Raw genomic sequence first — 19,032 nt, forward strand, 5'->3', positions numbered from 1 at the left:
CTTTCAGGAGCTGTGGGTACACGAGAAACTAACTCACATTTTTCCGCGTTGAGAGGGGCAGTTATGTGCGTTTAGGTTGTTTTACGTGTGTTACTGTTCTTGTTTTACATTTGTAGAAATAGTTAAATGAAGAAGCCTTTAGTCAAACAATTTTCAGCCCTACTTGCCAGCCTGCCAGATTTATTAAAGGTCATACTTTCCTAAACACTTTATAAATAACAAGCTTATGGCTTCTCTGGCAAAACCAAAGGCCAGTGACTCTTATCACCTCTAGCTTGTCTAAGATTTCTTAGAACAGAGATCATCAACAGAAAGTGTACAGTAAAAACAAGAGTCTGCATGTTGGAACACTACAGTAGAATAAGGGTCGATCAGTAGGTTTCATTAAAATTACTGGCTGACAGGTAAAAGAGCTCTAAGAGCGAGATTCACATTGCAAACTCGTGAGTTGCCAAACTGGTGGGGAAAAAGCCTCCTGTTTCAAAAGCTGCAGAGTAGTCAGAACACTGAGCAACTGGACGTCCAGGTGAGCTCTGGAATCTTTGCTTAGAGTTACTTCTGGGCCCTACAGGGATATTTATTGGAAGATCAAGGATTGTTTTTGCTTTATGTGCACTAGCCTATATAAGACATTTGATAGAGCTAAAGGGTGAATAGAGCTGGACGTAAAAAGAAAACGAGCGAGGAAGGGGTTTTGCTGGTTCTGGCATTAGCTGTTTTTCTTTGAGTGAGCCTAGTTAAAACCATAATACCAAAAAGAATTCTAAAAAAATATAATTGCCGATCGTACGTAGTCAAAACATGTTATTGACATTTTTTCTAACTTTGTGGTATTTTCTGAGAAGAGATAGGAGTGTGCCCAAAAACTATTAAGCCAGTGAGTTTTCCAGGAAGAAAATTTAAGGGCCTGATTTAGAGCTTGGTGGACGGATTACTCCATCACAAACGTGGCGCAGACCTAGTCCGCCTGTATTACAAGTGCCGTAGGATGTAAAGGCTTTATAATACGGTGGATGGAACATCCATTACATTTGGGATAAAGTAATCCCGTCTGCCAAACTCTAAATCAAGCCCTAAATCCTAGGTAATGAGTTGTTTTATGTTGTACCATTGAAGACAGAATGACTACTTTGAAAGTGATTGTAAATCAAATGAAAAATGGATGGGGGTGCACATGATAAAGTTCACTGTAAGTAATAGTTTGGTGGATGTGCTCCATCCCTGAACATCAGAAGGCAACAGGTTGTCTTTCTTCTGAGTGCTCAGAAAATGATTTAGGACTGCCCCACTGGGCTGTTTAAATTGTGACAATGAGATGGCCAGCAAATCCAAACTTTTTTTTAATTATTACTTTCAGTAATTATGTTTAGCGCCGTCTTCACCAACATTCTGATTTTTGTCAAACTGTTGTCTTGGTGAGGGTTGCCATATCTGATTATTGAAGATAAAACCACTCGAGCCTGCAGGTAATTGATTTCTGGTAATGTTTTAATTTTGGTGGCAATCGAAAGACGATGGTTACTCAGCTTTGCGTGGATTGTTTTCCTGACCTTCTGAGAGTGTCTCTCTGTAAAGATCATTTGTTGAATTTATGGGAATATTTTCATATTTCTATTATTGGCAAGATAAGAGATGTAGTGCACTCAACTGATCTTTTCCTGGGCTTCCCCATTCTGTCTCGATTTGAGGGGTACTTTATGTAGAAATCGTAACCCGGTTCATTGAGGTGTTTTGCTTGCTTGAATTTAATTTGCAGTGAATCCATACTTTGAAAGAAAATTCTGCATTGATGATCTGCATAATATTTATTTTGACTGTTAGATATTTGCAGGGCTATTGGAATGATGCGATTGTGCTGCCGCAGCGATTTTCACATAATTATAGATTTCCAGTATTTGCCATGTAATCTATCATCTGCCACGAAATCTTCAGAATAAACAAAAAAAATGTAACTAGCTCAAACGGTTCAAAAGTTACCACAAATGTAGTGACGCATGTTGAAGGGCAGTGTAAGGCACATTGCAAATCTGGACTTGGACATCTTTCTATTACTATTATTGGCTGCTAAACTGTTACTAATGAGGTGCAACCAGTGCCCAGTGTTACCAAGTTTGAAAATGACAACATAATGAAGTATTACTGTTATAAAATGTACTGCATAACTTTTCTTTTCTTGCCGCATAATTTACTCAAGCCTGCTGTATCATTTGGCCCTCTCTTGCCGCAGAATTCCAGTGGCTCTGGATATTTGTGAGCGTTTAATAATTGGCCAATAATTACATTAATCTGACAACAACTTTGCTGTTGGAAAACCTTGCCTTCTGCTAACGCATGTTTAGTAATAAGTAAACACCACGGGATCAATTGCAGTTAATAGCGTTCATATGGTTGAATTGTTAACATGCTGTTTCTCCCAAGCACAACTTCCTGAAAATCATACCGCACAGCCACATCCTTTGTTTATTGGTGCATTAACAGAGCGTTTACTTTAACTCGTTGACCGAGGAACGCATGCATTATGACACTCTTAAACAGCAGCACCTCATCAGCTCACCCTAATCCTAGACCGCAGGGAGCACAATTCTGTCTCTAAACATTTGTACTGAGGTTCCTCACTGCAAGGTAAGCATGCTGGCATTGATGCTCTGCAGGTGCTTTCCCGGATTCTGTGAATGCAAGGCATGAAATGTGCTTGCTTTTTATTGTACTGTTTTAAATTATACAAAATGTGAGGTATAATGTCTTTGAAAGAATTCAGTCACAGCAGCGGTTACCCTTGTTTAGGAATCTATTCCATATGGAGGTTTGTGCATAATTTTTAGGTTGAGCACGCAAGTGCTTTGACCGGTTGTAAGTATTGTGGGCTTTTAACCACGCCCACCTCACACCCATCACTTTCACTTGTTCGTGGGCTTGCCTTTCAAAAATCACTTGATGTCATTGATAATTGCTTTACGTTTGTCCTGCTTTGGGGTAGCTTTACCACCTTGCAGACTGAGCCCGTTACATGGTTAGTTGCACGATTGCCATTATACTTTAATGTGGGTGAACTATAATTTTTTTCTTTTGTCTCTCCCCTTTGTGCGCCATGGCCCGCACAGCACTCGGAGCGCGAACAGCACAAACTCAATTGCTGGTATTGGAGCACTGTTTACACTCTTGCCTAATCAGAGTCATTTCTTTTGGCTCTCCCCTTCACACTCCATAGCAAATTGATAAATGCTTTACTAAAAAACGCGAGATCCCCAATGGCTCTTCCGGCAGAGCTGGAGAGCTGATATTACTTCATTTGGGAAAAGTCACCCGATAATGCTTTGCGAGCCTTCTTTTTCAAACCATTTTTGCCCATGACTCAGCCTGTGGTGGTCGTAGGACAACGGGTGTCACCACCACCAACATTTTCAACATGATACATTTTCTTTTTGTCTTCTCCGGGTCCCCACACTGTTAGTGGGTGACCCCAAAATAATAACCCCTGTCACCATTCAGTCCTTTTTTAAGCTCTTGTGGCTGGAACTTTTGTTTTACAGCTTGGAGTAGTCAGTGTTCTAAGGGCCTTAGTATTGCAGTAGGCATGCTAGGCCTGAAAATACGTAAGGCACTACATCATCTAGGGGCTAGATATATGATTGCACTACATTATTTTATGCCATTCCATTTTCATTTGGTTATGCCCTCTAGGGGCTAATTATATAGTTAAGTGACAATTTTTCTTACAAATGATATTTTTATTGTGGTGTCCTCTAGGGGCTCTTTGTGAGCATTACGGTCAGCATACAACAATATTTGCTGCACCTGATCATCCCATAATGCTTTGCAGAGCATCCAAACCCTGCTATTTCTGTTCAGATCATCTCTGGTTCCCCACACTGGGTTAGTGAGGACTCCAAATTAATAACCGCTACCTCCATTCAGTGTTTGTTTAACCTCTCTTATGGCTGGAACTTTTGTTTTGCAGCTGAGAATAGTTTGTGTTTTAAGGGTCTTGTTTGTAATATCATTGCAGTATGCCTGTTAGCCCTGAAAATGTGTAATGCACTATGCTCTCTAGGGGCTAAATATATGGTTGCATTGCAATATTTTCAGTCATTTTCTTTTCATATGGTTATGCCCTTTATGGGCTAACTATATGGTTACATGACCATGTGTCTTACAAATGCTATTTTCATTGTGGTGTCCTCTAGGAGCTGTTTTGAGCATTTCAGTCTAATGCAAACATTTATTTCTGATAACGGTTTTTATTGGGTTTATATGATAATTGTATATGATTTATTAATCTCTCTTTATTGCAGGTCTGACCACGATTCAGTCTAACATAACATCGTTATTTCATTATGTCTGTTTGAACACTCTTGATATGTTTAGGTGACCCTTGTCGTTAATTGATCTCGTTACTCCTCCATGTCTGTCTTGTTTTGGGAGTTGTGTTAGCCAGCCAGCAACTCTGATGGTGGGGTGGGGGAAAGCGGTATTCTATTGGAATTAGCATGGCAGATTTAAATAAGGATGCTAAATGGCAGGATTTTCATATTTGGCTGCAGATAGAGGAAGAAGGTAAATGGAAAGTGCTTTAGTTATATGCAGGGTAACTGGAATTTTGTGGCAGGACAAGGACAAATTATGAGGCAGGGTTGACCAATTTATGTGGCGAAAAAGTCCAGTTATGAGTTTACAATGGCAATAGCTCTAACTCAAGCAAATATGAGACCCATTGCATTGCAAAGGCTTGTTTTTTAACCCTCCAATCCTCCACACCCACCAAGATGGATGCGTGAAGAACCACTGTGTCACTCCTTGGCTGGAAACCGTATATGGATCCTCTTGCACCTTGCTTACCCACAGCAGTCTAGTTGGAGCCACTGGATTCTGCTGTTGTCACACATGTTGCTCCGGATCAAGAGGAGTGAGGGTGTGAATGGCTGTGCCTGCTGCCAATCTACAACCATAAAAAAGACTCTTATTTTGCATAAGATGAATGACGCAAGACGGTTCTTTTGAACGTATCTGATTGAAAATCAATTTAGTCATAACCCTGTAACAGTGCTGCTATGTTCATTCACCACAGAAAAACATTTTAAGATGCCTTGAGCACTTTGTGAAGTTTCAACTTTTGTATGCCGTGCAAATCAGAATAAGCGCTGGCAGTGCCACTGAGTCTTGTCTTGGTTGCCAGCCTTTTGGCTGTGCCAGTGCCTGTTTTGCTTTGTCATGGTTTTTACAAAAGATTTTTGTTTTGAAGGATGCTTGACCCTGATAAATTGAAAGCGTTAAAAAATGGCTAAAAACGATATTTTGTTTAATCTTAAACCATACATTGCCATACTAGTCCCTGGCACTGAAGAGAACTACTTAATGTGTGGATAAGGTAATTGTGAAAGTCCAGAATGCCGATGGCTAACCGTGAAGTTAGCCAATGGCAGATGGGCTGACCCATTTTCTCCTGCTATATCTTGCAGTTGGCAGAAGAAAAATGTGAATGACTCAATAACAGACCACTAACTAAAAAGAGCTGGCTGAATTTATATGCATAATTTTAATAAAAGCGGATTGGAGCTCAGGTCAGAATAGATTCAGATACGTATCCCTGAGGCAGAGCAAAAGTGATTGTAAAGCGACTTTTCAGTTGTAGTAGCTGGATAAGAAATTCTTGCCTTGCTCAATGAGCTGTCCTGTTTGCTTTAATTTCCTCTTACTTAAATTTATGGTTTGAAAGATAATTCTGCATTGATGATCTATATAAGCTTTCAGTTGACTACTTAATGTTTCGGAGCTTTTAAAAATTGACCAGTAACTTTACCAAAGCAACATGTTTGTTATTTCAAAACCTAATATACTGCTAATGGATATGTAGTAGTAAGTAGGGGATGGGAGTAAGCAAACAGTGCAGTGTTATTCAGGGTTTAAAGAAAGATGTTTTTTAAAAAGTTCAACTGGCTGTAGAATAACACAAACAAGGATGAAAGCAATGTCTCTTATATGGTACAGTCTATTTACAGAGGATCTAATTAGAACTGCGATCCACAATCTAAAGTCTGGCAAGTTGACGGGCCCAGACAGCTTCCTTGTGGAGTACTATAGCATATACTCTACCCACTTGACCCCGCATCTCCTCTATCTCTACCAAGGTGGTGGTGGAATGAGGGCAATTTCCCTTGGACAGCGACATGGCCACCATTGTGGTTTTCCATAAGTCTGGAAGGTCCAGTGTTTGTCACTTGGGCCTATATCCCTGATCAATGCAGAGAACAATTGTCGCCAAGCTCTTGGCCAACAAACTCTGTCTCCCCTCCCCTTTCCGTAAACTGTTACACCCGGATCAATGCAGCTTCATGCCGTAGCGCAGCAGCAGACATAGTCATAGGCTCCACCTAGCTCCAGCCTGTATTGGGGGGGGGGACCTGCAGGGACCTCTGGCTCTCCTCCTCCTGTACTTTGAAAAAGGCCTGCAACACTGCTGCTCCTTTCTGACCATGGTGCTGGAGCGAATGGGGTTGGACCCCAGGTTCTGTCGGTTTGTTGGCACCCTGGACTCTGAACCATAAGCTTGCACGCTGGTGAGCTGGGTCCTATCGCCTCTGTTCTCCATCTGCAGGGGCACCAGTCAAGGTTGCCCGATATCGCCACAGCTATTTGTGCCCTCGTGATTGAACCCCTGACGGGGGTAATAAGGTGTGATGCCCAAGTGAGTGACTGGCTGGGAATGGGAGGTAGGCATTGAGATCAAAATTGTACTATACTCGGACAATATCATGCTTTACCTCTCTTTCCCCCCCAGTCCTCTAGGTCCCACTGTATGGAAATCTTGGCCTTATATGAGCAGGCCTCTGAGTCAACTTGTGGAAATCCAGCACGGTTCCATGGGGTGTAGGGGTGGGAGGTGATGAACCGATGTAGCAAGCACCAATGCCCACATGCACCACAGCTTTTAAATACCTAAGGATCCATTTCTCTGGAGATAGTGCAGAGATGTAGGAACTCAATCTTATCTCCTTAAACTGATGAGTAAAGACAGATCACTTTTGTTGGGTCAGGCAGCTGGATGACACTGCCTGGCCCTTGGCGCAACGGGCCCCACAAAATAGTGTATCCTCGAGGCTCTGCCTGACAGAAATGAATTATCTCCATGCCACCTACCTCACACCGCTTAGGCGGGCCAGTAGAATTAACACCCCGGGATGTCCCAGATGCACATGTATCTATGGGTACCTCCTTCATGTGGTGTGACAGTGCCCCTTTTAGCTGTTTACTACCCGCAAATTATGGCCACCATAACTCAAATACTTCACACCCACATCATCACCCTTACACCCATTTAGGCACTTCTAGGGGTTTTAGAAGGGGTCGGGAATTCTCAGGGTGACTGATCTCTGGTTGTGATGGCAATGTGGTGACGAAGCTCAGCTTTGCCCGAAAATGATGTCGGAGGCGACACCCACCCTTAAGGAATGGCAGAAAGACATGGACTGATGTGCACAACTGGAAAAGCCTATCTACATGGCATAGACTTGGCCGAAAAAACATTCCCGGATATGGGGCAATTGGATGGGCTATTATGCGTTAGACGTTTGATCTCTCCAAGATCTATTGTTGTATGACGGACATGTCACATGGGGTACGGGGCAACTGTTGCGTTATTGTTTTGTTCATTATTTAAAAAATCAATAACATTTTTTGTAAAAAAAATATCAGTTATATCGTATTGTGATAATGAACTATGGTGGAGTGGCTCTCCAGTGCAATAGACCTTTATTCATTTTTGGTATCTTCCTGATGGTTGCAACTGGTTCAAGCTATGTATGGATTTTGCTCCGAAAGTCAATAATTGCATTTTTCTGGTGCTGCGATCTGTTTTTGCCATACAGTAACTGCACAATAATGCAGAAAACATCATTTGGTGTACATCTAAAGTCAGCAATAGTACAAGACTGCACAGTTGGAGTACATCCTTGTCCCTTCAAAAGGTCACACTACTTCCCAGCTGGTAGCCTTTATGGACTGTTTTTTTCCCCCAGATCCAGTTTCTTCACCAATCCGAAAGAGGAAAGTATATGAAGAAAATAATTATGATATTAAAATATGAGCACATCAAGCTCTCACTTTTTCCTAAGCTTTTATTGAAGGACTACTGCAGTTGCCTTTTTAAACCCAGAATTCTACTTAATCAAGAATGACTGTAGCTAAACTTAGATAATTTCTCATAATTTTAAAGAGTTTATTTGAAATTGTTTTGATATTTCTGAAATGTTATACTTGTTTTCAAGTGTAAATGTATACGATATATACACACACGTGGGGAAAAAAGCAAGGGACCCTGGGTACTTCCCATGTTTAAATGGAGAGCACCCCTTTTATATGGAGTAGCCTACCAAACCACATGCACTCTGCCAAAGAATCAGGAATTTGAGGTGAACAGAATCAGAGTTTTAAGCATAGGTTTAGCACAGTGCCATTGACGCTGTGCTAGATAGTGACAAAGCCTTTTGCCAATTTTGCAGCAAAGTATTTAAGCATAATATTTGCAAGTGGCATCCTTGCTGAGCTGACAAATGGTAAGTATTTTACCACTCCAAACAGAGTATTACAGCTTTGGATTAATAAAATACCATCCAAGCCAACCTGGAATCATTAAAAGCAAGCTACCCCGACACCCATGTTTAATATATATATATATATATATATATAACATTACTTTGAAGGCTAATGTGGGGCATGCCGTTCATTAATCTGCCATTTTTCTCCCAATACTGAGCACTCCAATGTCTCCATACAGCATGCTTATTTATCATATGGCTAGCCTGCCATCATATTAGGGAGTAAAGCGAGCTCAGTGGTATTGTTAATGGTATCTTCTTTAAAATGAAAAGTTTTTTAGGTCTCATTGGAGCAGTATACTAAGTAAGAGCTTGTTCCGGAGTTTGAAATATATTTGAGTAAAATTTGATTGGAATTGTTTTGCAGGCCAGAGCCTCAGCAGAAAGCTCCCTCTGCACCACCGCCACCGCCTCCTCCACCACCGCCTCCTTTGCCGGAACCAACACCTCAGGAGCCAGAGGAGGAGATTCTTGGTTCTGACGATGAGGAACAAGAAGACCCTGCAGATTACTGCAAAGGTGTGTGTGAAGACATTCCTGTTTGATTACAATGAGTCATAGGCAGTTTCCTTAGTCGCATCACCTTCAATGTTGTAAATTGAAAGGTACATTTATATGTTTCCAACTCTGTGCTCTTTTGCCTCAAATGTCATTTGACTCAGCAGTATGAGGAATTAGATATTTCAGTTAGTCGTGTCCCAGTTTCCAAGCAAATTAACACATCCTTTGAGCAAAACACCTTTTTTTCTGTGGGTAATGTGACTCATGAAATCAAGATTCCAAAGAGTGTTGGTTAGAGGAATACATAACTCTTCAAACCGGGGCATGTTGTATTCATTCTTATTCGTATATCAGAGCATTGCTTTAAAGCACCACAGTCCGCCGTAGTTTGAAGACAGCTGAATCCAGGACTGATTTTTCAGAATAACCAGTGTCTGTGTACATGGGTTCTGCTCTGATTCACGAGTCAAAATCTGGCATGAATCCAGCCTTCTAGTATGTACAGTTATACATTCCTGCTATAAAGGGTCAATTAGACCACAGGAGTGTTCACTCTTAAATCACCTTTATCTATCAGAGTGCTCTAATTGTTCCATGACAGGTTTGCATAACCTGACCAGTCCTGGGTTTATCGTTTGCCTTCTGGTACTTGTAGATCAGCTTTTTAGGGTCGAGCCTGTGTTGCATGCGCTCGCGCATGCGTATCGCAGCGAGACGCTTTACGGTTTAGAAAAGGGCTCGGAGCCCTGTCGACGTCACATCAGTGTTTTTCATTGGTTAGTGGGCTTGCCTATTAAAATCTGCTTTCATTAGTCAAAGGCATGCATACGTCCTGCCTTTTCCGGTGGCTAGCCCTCCTCGAGCGCATCGATCAAGTACAGAAAACATGTGAGGCCAGCTGTTTTCTGTCCGGCTCGTGGACTACTTTTTCTCTAATTTACTAGCGCGATTTAGCTTGGCAGAAGTTGAGCGGTTTACATAGTTAAATGCACTTTTTCGGCTTACGTACATAAATGCACTTTTGCCGATAGGTGAAAAGTCGGGTTAGGAGTTTACAACGCTATCAGCTCTAACATGAGCAAACGCGAGACCCGTTGCATTGCAAATGCTTGTTCTATTATGAATGTAAGAGCCATAATCTCATAAAGAGGCTGGACTGAATTAGTTATCATGCCTAAGATTAGGCAAATTGCGATTTCTGGTGTATTCAGGTTCTCAGATATGCAGAGCACATTTATGAAACAAGTTTTTAAGGCTAGCGAGCCCTGGGAACACCTAATCCCATAAAGTGGTTTGGGATCTTGGCATTCTTTATTATTAAGGTTTTGCCGTTAAGCAAAGACATCTAAAAATTAAAGTTCCTTAAGCTGACTTTAATTCGCCTTGCATTATTTCCTGAAATTTGGAACTGACTTCGAGAACCCCACAATTTGTCCTTTATTTCCCTGGGGACAAAGTATTCAAGATATAGAGGGAGGTTAAGAAGTTGAGATTGAGGAAGGTGATGGGAGTGGGGCTGGGGCTGGCCGGAGATCAAAAATTTGAAGGGGAGGGAGAAAGTATCCAATGAGTTGAGGAAGAGAAAAACAGTAAGAAGATAGAGGACGGATCAAAGCAGGCAGAATGTATAGGATAGGGAGAGTGGCCAAAAAGTAGATTAAGGGAAAATAGGTTTGGAGGAAGAGATGAGCATATAATAAACAGGAAGTGAAGGTGCTAATCGGACAGCAAATAGAGAAAGCAAAAAGAAGTCTGGAATTAAGAAGACAAAGCATAGATAGAGAAAAGTTATCAGGAAGCAGAGTGTGTGGATGGTGGTCAACAAATAGATGAGATAATCAAAAAAGTGGAGAGGGTATTAAAGTGAACAGCAAGTAGAAAGAGGGTAAAGTGGTTAGAAAGTTAAAATAAGGGAAATACGGACACCAATTAGGAGAAAGGAAAAAATAGCACAGGGGAGTTTATAGCTTACAGAAAGTAAAAGTCAGAGAAAGTGGTATAAGGAATACAAAATGGATACAATGAGTCCTGCAGGATGTACTACTTTGCTCTTGTTTTGATATATGCAGTATGATGTTTCTTCACTCTCTCACAAAACCAATAACGTTTATTATTTAAAAAAAAGGGAGGCAAAGTAGATGGGAAAGTAAAACGTACACTTATAAAATAATTTATTTGGTTAGAGGTGAGGAACAACATTTTTGCTCAAAGTGGTAACGTAGCATCTTCCAAGATGACTTTCAGTTTAGTTGCTAATGGCTCTTGCTGATGATTATTGATTCAAGTAATAGACCTGCTCTGTGGAGGAGAACCACTGCGGGTGTGGGATAAGTTGATGATGCCTTGTATCTTTCTGTGAGAATGTGCAGATGACTATTCTTCTGAGGAAACTTACTGTAGGAAAGTCCCCTCTTTCTGGCATGGTTACCCCCCCCCCCCTTTTTGCCTGTTATCAGTGTGCTTAGACTTCTTTCGCTGGGATCCTGCTAATAAGGACCCCAGTGATAGTGCTTTTAATTTGGTTGTCTTGGTACTTATTACGCTCCACAATTGGTATACTAGTATACCCCTGTAAGTCCCTGGTAGGTGGTACCTGGGTACCTACGGCATTGGTACACCAAGGGTCCCCATGGGGTGCATCATGTATTATGCTACCCATCAGAGCCCATGCAAACTGTCTGCAGTCCTGCCCTTTGCAGCCTACTTGAAAAGGTGAGTGCACCCTTTCACTGCTGGTCACTACACCAAGCCACTGAAAGTCACCCCTATGGTAGGCCCTTCCAGTCGAAAGGGCAGGGTGCAGGTCCATGTCTGCGTGGGCACCCCTGCATGGGCAGAGGTGTCCCTATGAACTCCAGTTTCAACTCCATGGACTTCGTAAGTGCTGGGAAGCCATTTTAGCTATGTACTGGCAGGGGTGTGGGATTCCTATAGCCTGATGCACAGGACATATTGTTTGGGGTCAAGGACAACAAGTTTTCAAATGTATTTTGTCCTTAGGACAAGTAGGCCCAATCGCCTGCAGCACAAACCCTTTGGCTGCCATTTTACAGGGAAGGGGAGCTTGTCCGTAGGTGAGGTAATATTTGTGTTTCTATGTCAATGCTCTTTGGACTTGTATTTAAGGTTCATTAATGCAAGGCCTTTATTATTAGGGTGAGCGCTTGCTTAAATGTTGTAAGCTCGAACAGCACTACTGAAAGTGGTTTGATTAAATAAATAAAATAACAAATGCGTACACACACGTTTGAGAAGTTTACCAGTATGAGGCTACATCTAATGCTCCCATAATGCTATCTGATTAGGTGCAAATGTTTGCAGAAGCTTGTAAGCAGGACTGATGATTCTTTGCTTTCAAATGAAAATGTTCAGAAAAACAATGCAACTAGGAAAAAAAAACGTTTTGCTAATTAAGTGTGACATTTTAGATACCATTTCTTTGAAGCATCATTTAGTAAAAAGTGATGCATGCTAGTATTAGCAAAAAAATATTCGTAATAGAAAATCAGTGTAACCAGTTTCAACAATATTATGGGAAACATGAAAATAAACAAGCACTGGCATAGTCAACTGATCCGAAATTGGTGGTCAGTCTTTTGGTTTTGTCATTGTGGGTCTTGTTTTGATAGTTTTTGTAAAACTTTATTGTTGTGGGAGCTGCCAGGCTCTCACCATTGTAACAGACATTAGCAAAAAGCTAAAATATTTTTTGGTCTCAAAAAGCACACATTGTCACAGCAGTTCCTGGCACCGGACAAAACTACTTTGTGTGCCAATATGCTCCTTGTGAAAGAGCAGAATGGTCTAACTCACAGTAAAGCCAGCTGAGAAATAAATAGAGAAATAGAATTTAAAAAAAAAACGGTCTTGGTTAGCAACAGACCTAATTAGGGGCTCAATTCTGAAAGTCACAAAAGTGCACCCATGGTGTATGTCTTTACATTAGTGCAGAATTGTGGCTTTCATGAATTCACAAGAATTTATAGAAGTAGACCAGGAATTTGTACGCCTAGAAGATATTTGTGAACTGTATTTTAGCATAAGCAAATATGTATGTTCAACCCTGGAAGAACTTCTACTTCTGCCCTTGCCAGGAGTAAATTTCCAACTTTGCGGAGTATGGGAAAAGATTAAAGAAGAGCTGGTGAAAATCCTAAAAAACATGCAAGGTAGTAGGTTTGCACAGACTCAAAGGCATTCCAACCCAAGAACTATTGCTTACTGCTTCCTTCAGCTCCAGTATGTAGAACTGTGGAAAGGTGAGTAAATAAGAAAACTGCTAGTACTCAAGCCCTAGTATAGTATTAACCCTGGCAATTTCAGAGAGTCTATTATCAGAACTCTTTTATATAATGAGATTGGTGCCATACTTTCTCGCTGCAGTACCTCTTATTGCCATGGTGATGTCGGTGACATCAGACGGAGTCACCTGCGGAGCTGTGCAATTGTGACGTCCTCGTCGAAGTGGAGAGCTGGGAAGAAGATTTTCCGTCCAATGCTGGTACATTGGGAGAATTCATAAGGTGAGGAATCCATAGGTAGCTAGTGTATCCACCAGAAAAAGCACTACCAAAGGTAAGTAACTTGTTCTTTTCACAGTTTTATTGACTCGCAGAAGAGCAGCAGTGGTGTCAGCTACTATTGGGAAAGTGCCGGCCAGAGGAAGTTTCTGGAGATCTCTTTATAGTGAGGTGTGTACAGACACACACACACACACACACAGACACACACTCACTCACTCTCACACACACACTTTGTAGCCACGGTGGGAAGAATTCATTCATCTCCTTAAGACACCAACAGCCCTGTGCTGCTAGAAAGACCTGTTGATATCTGTAATAGACCTCCTCCATTCTCCTTCAATTTAAGGGTAGGGCCAGCTTTTCTGGCCCTTTTTCCTTTCCACAGAAATTCCGATATCAGTTTGTCCACAGTTTTAAAGAAAGAGGTGGATAGATTGGAAGGAAGCATGCTTGATAAGAAGTTGATTCATGTGGCCACCGTCATTTTTGAGGTCTCTGATCTGCCCCACCAGGTAATATATTTGAGGGACAACGAGCTTAATAGGCCTTTGATTTTCGTTAGTGTTTTGTTTTCATTGATTTTAGTGAGGACTTGATGTCCTTCCACAACCATATGCCCAGATATTTAAAAGCCACAGGTTACCATTTTAAACCAGAGCTGCCCTGGGTAGCCGGAGAGAATAGTATGTTCATGAGAAAGACTTCCATTGTTGCACGGTTCAGAGTGTAGCCAGGGACCCAGGACTATTTATCAATCTCAGACATAACATAGGGGATTGTAATATCTGCATCTTCGTTAAAGATTAGTACATCATCTGCGTAGACTGCAACTAGTTGTCTGCTGGATTGAAAATGGATACCTTTGATGTTGTCGTTATGTGAGGAGAGAAAAGGTTCAATTACAAGGAAAAATAAAAGTGATGAGAATGGGTATCCATGTATTGTGCCCAGTTTTAGGGGCAAAGAGTCAGAGAGATTGCCATTGATTCTGACCTTAGCTGTTGGATTAGTATATAGGGCCATGACGATGTGAGTAAAAATCTCATCTAGGCAAAATCCATTTGGCACCTTTCACAAGAAAGACCAAGAGACCTTATCAAAGGCATTTTCTGCATTAAGTGGCATCGTTGCGTTAGGGGAATGAGAGGACTGGGCCTTATCAAGTGCATGACAGAAGACCCAGATGTTATCTGCCACGAGGCAACCTTTCAAGAAGCTGGTTTGGGGAGGGACGATGAGTTTTGGGATCACCTTTTCAAGACATTGTGCTAAGACCTTGGCGTATATTTTACAATCTATGTTCATTAATGAGCTAGGATGGTAATTCTTAACATTCTTGGTATCCTTGCCATCTTTCAATATGATAACAATAGTAGCTTCAGAGACCATGCCAGAGATGCAACACGAAGAGGCATGTGATTGAAAGAGGGCAAGAAGTGTTTCAGCGAGGAGGTCTGACCTTTTTATGTGGAACTTCGAAGAGTACCTTTCTGGGCTTGGAGCCTATCCTGCTGGGAGGGATTTTATAGCTACGTGGATTTACTCCTTCGGGAATGAGGCATTAAGGAGGGATCTATCCTCTGGGGATGCTGTTCGGAGGTGGCAAGAATTCAGAAATGTAGCACAGCCTTCCAACAGTATTGAGTTTGGTGTGTACAGCTCAGAATAAATATTATGAAAAACCATTACAATGTCTTGTGGTGAGGCGAGAGTGGTGCCTGCTGTATTTTTCATTGCGGAAATGGTGGATCTATTTTTGGAGTATTTCAGATAGTTAACAAAGCCTTTCCGGCTTTATTTTTGTTGAACATTTTTTCAGTGTTGGAAATTTCCACCCATTTCTGCGCCCTTTTGCTTAGTATCTGTTTGTATTCATATTGTAGCTTATGTAGTTTTGGGAGGGCTCTAGATCCCAAGGAGTGTTTTATGGATTTGTTTAGAGATTTAGGCCCTCATTATGATCTTGGCGGTCTGGGCCATCATGTCGGCGGTGGCGGGAAATCCCACCATCCGGCATGACGGCCCAGACCGCCACATAATGAAGACAGGGAGGGCTGCCAGCCCTCCTCCACCGCCAGGCTGCCTCTAAATGATCTCATTTCCCCCAGCCTTTCCCTGGTGAGTTTTCCCGCATGGGAAAGGCTGGCGGATGGGGTGCTCCGGGGGCCTCTGCATTGCCCATGCACTTGGCATGGGCAGTGCAGGGGCCCCTGTGCAGTGCCCCATCGCGCAGGTCACTGCCCGATTTACGGGCAGTAATCTGCGCGACAGGTGCAGCTGCACCCGCCGCACAGAGGCATTGACGGTGGCTCCATTTGGAGCCGCCGGCAATGTCCCGGCCAGGCATTCTGCTGGGCCGGCTGGCACAAACAATGTTGCAGGCCGGCATGGTCCCAGGGGGGCTGGCGGTCTATAGAAAGACCGACAGCATGAACACGGCGGTGTTAACCGCCGTGTTCATAATGACCCCTTTAATCTCTAGCTCTAGCAAATTGAGAAGTTCGTTAAGGGTTTTATTTCTAAGTGTCGTGATATTTAGCAGCACCTCTAAGACATGTTTTTATGGTGTCCCATTTGATCATATATGATGTGTCTAGTTTATCTATTAGGAAATGGGTATAGCCGTGGTAATCTTGGACATGGAGGAGTCATCATCCAGAAGTTAGGTCATTGAGTCGCCATACTTTTGGGGGGCCTGAGCTGTGGAGAAATTGAGGTCTAATGTAATGCATGCATTTTTGGGTTTTGTGAGAAGGAGACGAGTGCTTTGTCGACTAGAATATAGTTAATCCTCATAAATGTGTAATGCAGGAAGGAGAAAAAGGTGCTGTTGCTGCCTGAAGGGCGAGTTAACCTCCAGATATAAATTAGATTGTTATTTTTTCAACATTGCTTCATCTGGGTGTGTGATCTGCTTTGTGGGAGGAAATTCTGTCACGATTTACACCCAGGGGGAGATTGAAGTCGCCCCTACTACATTGCAAATGTTCTCATGGAGGTACTTTTTTTTAAAACCTTCCAAAGTCTACTGAATTGTCATTTGGTGCATTGGTGTTTACAGTAGCCCATTCTTTATTCTTCCTTGAGCTTCTGGTGATCAGCCAGCGGCCCTGGTGGCCATTTGTGTGTGGTAGTATCTTGGATTCAGAGAGCTTCTGAAGAATAGGATGATGACCCCGTTCTTCTTGTTTAAGGCTGTGGAGAGTAGGGTATCGGTTACCAGGAGGAACAGAATCGGGCATCCTTAAAAGACTCTGTATGTGTCTTCAGTTATGTTTTTTTTACAGTAGTCAGCAATCTTTTTTCGTTTGACTGGGTGTGGTAGACCTTTGGTATTCAAGTAAATGATTCTACGGTCAGCCATTTGTTGGGAGTTTCTTTATGGGTTTTAAGTGGGTTTGTGAGTAACTAGTGTAGTGTGTGGAGGTTATATGAATGGGTGGGGGTGTGTTAGCGTATTGTGTTGCAATAGGAAGAGTATACACTGAGTGAGTCCTATAAACATGGTACTGTGCTTTGGTGCTAGTCCCTGTAGGAGTATAGGAAGCAAAATGTTGCTGAGTGATGGGGCACCTCAATTGCTCATGTGAGGTGGCATGGCTGCCCTGGATAGGAGATGGGGATAGAGAAGAAAAAGGGGGAAAAGGAAAATACAGAAGAGGAACAACAAAAAACCCTCATAAACAACCCACCCACCACCCTAACCCGTAATGTGAGAAGACCACATTACCCCACCTCAGTTTATAATATGAGAGAGGTAGGCCATGAGATGGCCAGACCTTGGGAGCAGATGTCACAACTCCATGTGTAATTAGCAACAAAAACCCAATGTCAATGATTGATAGATGATTGCATGTCAGGTGTTCGATTGGACAATGCACATTGTAGCGCCAGATCTAATATAAAGTGAACGAAGCTACAGCTACTACTACTGAGCCACGGATGAGGTCTGAGGTGTTGTATATGGACACTCTTGCGAGCGACGAATGTTTGAGGAGGAGATATGTTGTTGATTGGTGATCAGCCCATTGGACCCCATCAGATACTGATGGTTACCAAGCTTCCATAGTGAAATATAAATGTTAAGCAGCAATGTGGCATCAGAATTCAATTCTGGTTTTTATGTAGGTAACCGTGAATGCTTGGAGGTCTCCTGGGGAGGTGAAGAACAGTACTTTGTCCCTATAGAGGAAGCAGAACTTAGCTGGGCCCGCGAAGGATAATTGTATATTACAGTCTCTCAGTACTTGACGAAGTGATAAAAAGCCTTTCGTTTTTGAGACGGTCTCTTTGCAGTAATCCTGAGATATAAAAATTTGGGACCCATTCCACAGACCACGTTGCACCTTCTGCATGTGGCCGAGGATTGTGCGGTGTGGTGGTACTGTGGTGGGCGAAAGATCGTTGTGCGAGGGCAGGGGGTTTTGTCCTTCGTAGAGCTAGGGGCCTTACCGAATAGGATCCTGTGGGCTTGTTCGGTTTCAGTCTTTTTCGAAAATAAGGCCCAGAGTGTGTGGAATCCATGTTTCCAGAAACTCAGCTCAGGAGTTAGTGTCCCTTTTAACATTTTCGGGGCTGCCAAATATGCATAGGTTCCCTTGGTGGTTGTGGTCTTCAAGTTCTGAGATCTCTCTTCTCATTTGCTTCATTGATTGGGATGAGTAGTCCAAGCGTTTCTAGGTTGAAGAGTTAGAGTCTTCTAGTGAGCTGATCTTGGACTCTGCCTCTGTGATTCTAGCAGAGAGGCCTGTGAGGTCTTCACATACTGCTTGAATGTCCTGGTGCAAGATATTGGTGTTGGCTTAGTGTTGTGGGCAAGATCGTGCAGCGTGCCAAGGCGCTGAATGATGATTTCAGTGTTGGATGAGACGTCACCTTTGGATTTGATCGGAGAGTCTGGAATGGGGGACTCTAGTTTGGGTTGCTTATGTGAAGCTTTATCATCCTTCTGGTCTTTATGTTCTTTGTTTCCCTTAAGGTCAGCCAATATGAGGCACAGACGTCTGAGTGTCACCGGGGACGCTGGTGATGATGGCAGGGCAGTGACTGGTATTATGATGATGTTGCACTGCCTGGACAGATGTGGATGTTGACAAGATAGAATGGGTCACTAGGAGTTCGAGATTGTAGGTGGACAGAAACAGGAGGTGGTAGAGCTCCTTGGGTAGGAATGTCTGGATACTAGACTGTCAGCAAGGGTGTGCAGTGCAGTGCCGGTGGGTCCTGGAGTTCAAATATCAGACCAAGTATCTGTATGTCTCTGCATTGCTTTGTTTGTTAATTCTGTGGTTAGGCAGATAGAGCACCCCAAAGTTGTGCCGTGAAGTAGACCTCAATGTTAATGGTGAGAGGACATTTAGTTTGGTTCACCTCAGAGGGGTAGAGCTGGAGAAGTTCCCACAGTGAGTCGCATTGGG

The 19,032-nt window shown here is 42.5% G+C and overlaps 1 protein-coding gene across 3 annotated transcripts in view; it reads left to right on the forward strand.

Annotated features, from left to right (window-relative positions):
* SRPK2 (SRSF protein kinase 2) overlaps window positions 1-19,032 on the forward strand; it is a 516,420-nt gene that overhangs the window by 289,362 nt on the left and 208,026 nt on the right. For all 3 annotated transcript variants that reach the window (XM_069229855.1, XM_069229857.1, XM_069229856.1), the window contains one exon: window positions 8,959-9,110. In XM_069229855.1, the coding sequence (XP_069085956.1) occupies window positions 8,959-9,110 (152 nt within the window). The remainder of the gene's footprint in view (window positions 1-8,958; window positions 9,111-19,032) is intronic.

Source organism: Pleurodeles waltl, chromosome 4_1 (genome assembly GCF_031143425.1).
Source record: "Pleurodeles waltl isolate 20211129_DDA chromosome 4_1, aPleWal1.hap1.20221129, whole genome shotgun sequence".
NCBI classification, from domain to species: domain Eukaryota; kingdom Metazoa; phylum Chordata; class Amphibia; order Caudata; family Salamandridae; genus Pleurodeles; species Pleurodeles waltl.